Here is a 4122-nt window from a genome sequence, read left to right as displayed (position 1 = left end):
AGCTTCTTGCTTTCAAAGAATCAATACTTGAACAGTTACATCCTTTAAAGAATTCACGGATAAATTCCTTGAGGATTAGCCGAAGTCGACTTTTGAAGCTGGTATACATATCTGACATTTTGACTTTACTGCACTCTATGTTGTCATCAAAATATATATATCTCAAGCTAGGAATGTCCAAATTGCGAGCCATCTGCACCATTGGAAAAAAGACTCAGAGATAATGAAATCTTCAAGATATCATAGAAGAATTCCTAGCACATTGTCCGCAGCAACTTTCTGAACTTGACCCATCTGTCCACGAAATTGCTTTTCAGCTTTGCACGCTATGGTGGAAAAATTCATATCTCGAGCTACGAGTGTCAGAATTACAATCCGTTTACACCATTAGAAAGAAAACTAAGAGACCTGAAGTACCTATAAATTTTTTGGCAGAACTCCTTTCGGGATATCAACAGAAATCGCGACATCGACTTAACTGCAGTGAACTTTCAGATTTGCATACCTTCAGCGAAAACAATTGTATCTTGAGCTAGGAGTATCGGAATTACAATCCGTTTATTCTGTTGGAAAGAAAATTCCTAAATCTACAACACATAAAAATTCCATTCCGGAACTCTTCTCGGGCTAGAAACAGAAAAATATTGAAAGTCAAACTGACCGCAGGGAACTTTCAGGTTTGCGTGCTTTCGGCCAGAAAAACTGTATCTTGAACTAGGAGCGTCGAAATCACCAACAGTTTGATCCTATGAAATTCGGACGTCGAGAACTATAATCTTGTTGAAGATGAAGCTCCATTCATTCTTAGTTAGCCTAACAAATATTTTTGAAGTTGATTTTACAGCCTTGTAATGGATTCGGCTATCGTCACGAATCTTATCTCTTTGTTTATTTCTTTTGCAGACTTGCGAAGAAGTTCGATGAGTCTAGATATCAGTCTGAGATGTCATACAAGATGCGAAGTCACCCCTTCACCAATTGTTGCACTTGATTTGTTGACGGTCTTGAAGTTTATCAATGGCGGCTCCCGTGGTGATTGAAGGTTTTTCAAGAGAGATGACTTTTTATATACGAGGCATTGAGGATAGTGTATTAAAATGTGGAGATGTCATATGGACTTGGAAGAAGCATTCAAGATGAGTCGGCCACAAAGCCTAGTTTACGATCATTTTTATGACTTAGGCTTTTGTATAGGAAAACGTCTAATTCCTGTTGTCTCTACATTTTTTGATGTATCAACTTTTGTACTATTGAAGCAATAAAACATCTTTTATACTTCAAAGAAAATCGTCTCTTTTCCTCATAGATATATGTCTCTACACTTGGAAGAATTAATGTAATGATCCGATGACGCCAAACTTTTATTTTTTTCAAAACTCATGCGACTGAACTTAGAATGAAACTCTAAGCTGCCTACGTACCTCGATGAAGAGGATCAAGTCATAACGTAGTTCAGAGGGATGAATTCTTTTTTTTTAAGTCTTGACTTTTGCCTAGACCACCTCTTTCGAGGTTTTCAACCTAGCAGACTTTTTTTTTTGGTCGTACACAGTTTAGACTCATGCGGGCCAGGAGTGTAGCAATGTGCAGTTTAAGCTCATGCATCAAGGAGCGTCATGACTTGTAGTTTAGGCTTGTACGTCAAGGAGCGTCATGACTTTTAGTTTAGGCTCGTACGTTGAGGAGCGTAGGTGACTTTCATGGGAAGTACTGCTTCAGAAATTTTCCGTTGATCGGACCAACTCTGAGACCATCCTTATCGACAATTTTGTATGTGCCACTTGAATAGGTTTCTTTCACAACATATGGACCATCCCATTTGAGGTAAACTTGTAGCCTATGCATTTGTTGAGGATTATGGGTCGTCGAACAGCTAGGACTAAGTCTCCCACTCGGAATGATCGTGGCCGCACTTTCTTGTTGAAGGCTCTAGCTAGTCGAGCTTGATAGCATTCCAATTTTTGTTGCGCTTCCAATCTTTTCTCATCCAGTGCCTCTAACTCTGCTAGGCGAAGTTGAGCATTCTCTTCGGACGTGAGTCCTTCTTGGATTGCTATCCTCAATGATGGAATTTGTTGCTCCAACGGCAGGACTGTTTCTACGCCATACACCAAAGAGTAAGGAGTTGCTTGTGTAGCAGTTCTGAAGGTTGTTCGGTATGTACAAAGCTTCACCAATTCTCTCATGCCAATCTCTCTTGTTCTTTACAATAACTTTCTTCAAAAGTTTACCAAGCGTCTTGTTAAAAGATTCAGCAAGGCCGTTGGCAGGTGCATTATACATTAAAGACTTATGTTGTTTGAAACTGAACTTCTCGCATAGACTCTTCATGAGCTTGGTGTCAAATGGTGTTCCATTATCAGTGATTATGTATCTTGGTATGCCATACCTAAAAATTATATATTACTTGATAAAATTGACAACAGTTTCCTTTTTCACCTCCTTGAGTGGAACAATTTTCGCTCATTTAGAGAAGTAGTCCGTAGCGGCCAATATGTACATTTGTCCCTTTGATGACTTTGAAAGTGGTCCAACAACGTCAAGTCCCCATGCATCAAAAGGCCATGAAGCTACAGTTGGATGAAGAGGCTCTGGAGGTTGGTGGATGTAGTTGGCATGAAATTGACATGCTTGACATCTTTTGGCATGATCCATGCAATCCTTCACCATTGTCGCCCAGTAGTAGCCCATCCTCTTGATGCAAAAATGGAGCTTGGGACCAGATTGGTGTGCTCCACATGAGCCAGAATGTGCTTCTCTATCGCTTGGCGAGCTTCTTCTTTGTCAAGACATCGCAAGAATAGTCCTTCAAAAGAGCGGCGAAACAATGTCCCCTTATAGAAGATGAATCGTGGTGCTTTTCGTTTGATGTTTGTTCTTTGTCGCGGATCTTCAGGTAACTTTCCATGTTCAAGGTACTCTATTAGTGGTTGCCTCCAATCTTCTTCTTCAATCACTCGAATAGACGTATGATGGCTTTCGTTGACTTGAAGATCCAGAAGTCTAGGAATAACCCATCGATGACACACATATACCTTTGTTGACTCATTCTCTCCAAGTGCTATTGTCGTGGCCAAGTTAGCCAAAGCATCAGCCTTGCAATTTTCTTCTCTTGGGATGTGGTTTAAGAACACTCGGTTGAATTTTTCAAGTAAACCGAAAGCGTATTCATGGTATGACAATAGATCTTTCTTCTTTACCTCGTAACTTCCCAAAAGTTGGTTGATGATCAGCTTAGAGTCGCCGTAGATCTCCAACTGTAGAATCTTCATTTCTAATGCCATTTTGAGATTGACGATCAAAGCTTGGTACTCTGCAACATTGTTGGAGCATGTTTCACCTAAAACAAAGGAGAATGGCAAGACTTGTCTTTCTGGAAAGATCAACATAACACCTGCCCCCGTACCATTACGACGTGCAGATCCATCAAAGAACATTGTCTATGGTGGCAATTCTTCGATGAACAAAACGTCTTCATCTGGAAACTCATCCGAAATCTCCCATTTTTTCTGGAAGAGGGTGATCAACCAGAAAATTGGCTAGTGCTTGTCCTTTCACAGCTTTTTGAGGTGTGTATGTGATCTCATATTGGTTAAATATGGACCATCTTGCTAGGCATCCAAAAAGAACAGGTTGAGTTATCACAAACTTCACAGGATCTACTCGAGCGATGAGTTTGATGGTGTATTCTTCAAAATAATGCCTTAGCTTCATTATTGCATAAAGTAACGCTAAGCATATTTTCTCAACAGGCGTATAGTTCAACTCAGCTCCTATCAGAGTTCGACTAAGGTAGTACAAGGCTTGCTCCTTTCCTTCCTCATTCTCTTGAGCAAGTAGTGCTCCAAGTGAACATTCTTGTGCCGCGATGTAGAGTATCAATGGCTTCCTAAGCATTGGCACCCCTAACACAGGTGGATTCAGCAAGTATGTTTTGATGCTTTCAAAAGCATTTTGACATGACTGATCCCAATGAAAAGGGATATCCTTCCTCAATAGATGATTGAAGGGTTGACACCTTCCGGCTAGATTAGAGATGAACCTCCGGATGAATGCTAAGTTTCTTTGGAGACTTCGAAGCTCCCTCAAGTTCTTTGGCTTGGGCATTTTCTGAATGGAGTC

General features: G+C 40.5%; 1 protein-coding gene across 1 annotated transcript; it reads right to left on the bottom strand.

The window, feature by feature from the left end:
* Window positions 1–2663: 2663 nt before the first annotated feature.
* LOC138868628 (uncharacterized) lies at window positions 2664–3437 on the bottom strand. Its single transcript, XM_070146192.1, has one exon. It carries the CDS (start codon window positions 3435–3437, stop codon window positions 2664–2666), a length of 774 nt encoding a protein of 257 aa, XP_070002293.1.
* Window positions 3438–4122: the final 685 nt, after the last annotated feature.

This window comes from Nicotiana sylvestris, chromosome 1 (assembly GCF_000393655.2).
Source record: "Nicotiana sylvestris chromosome 1, ASM39365v2, whole genome shotgun sequence".
Lineage (NCBI taxonomy): Eukaryota > Viridiplantae > Streptophyta > Magnoliopsida > Solanales > Solanaceae > Nicotiana > Nicotiana sylvestris.
The sequence above is the reverse complement of the archived record's forward strand: the minus strand, read 5'-3'. Positions and strand labels throughout refer to the sequence as shown.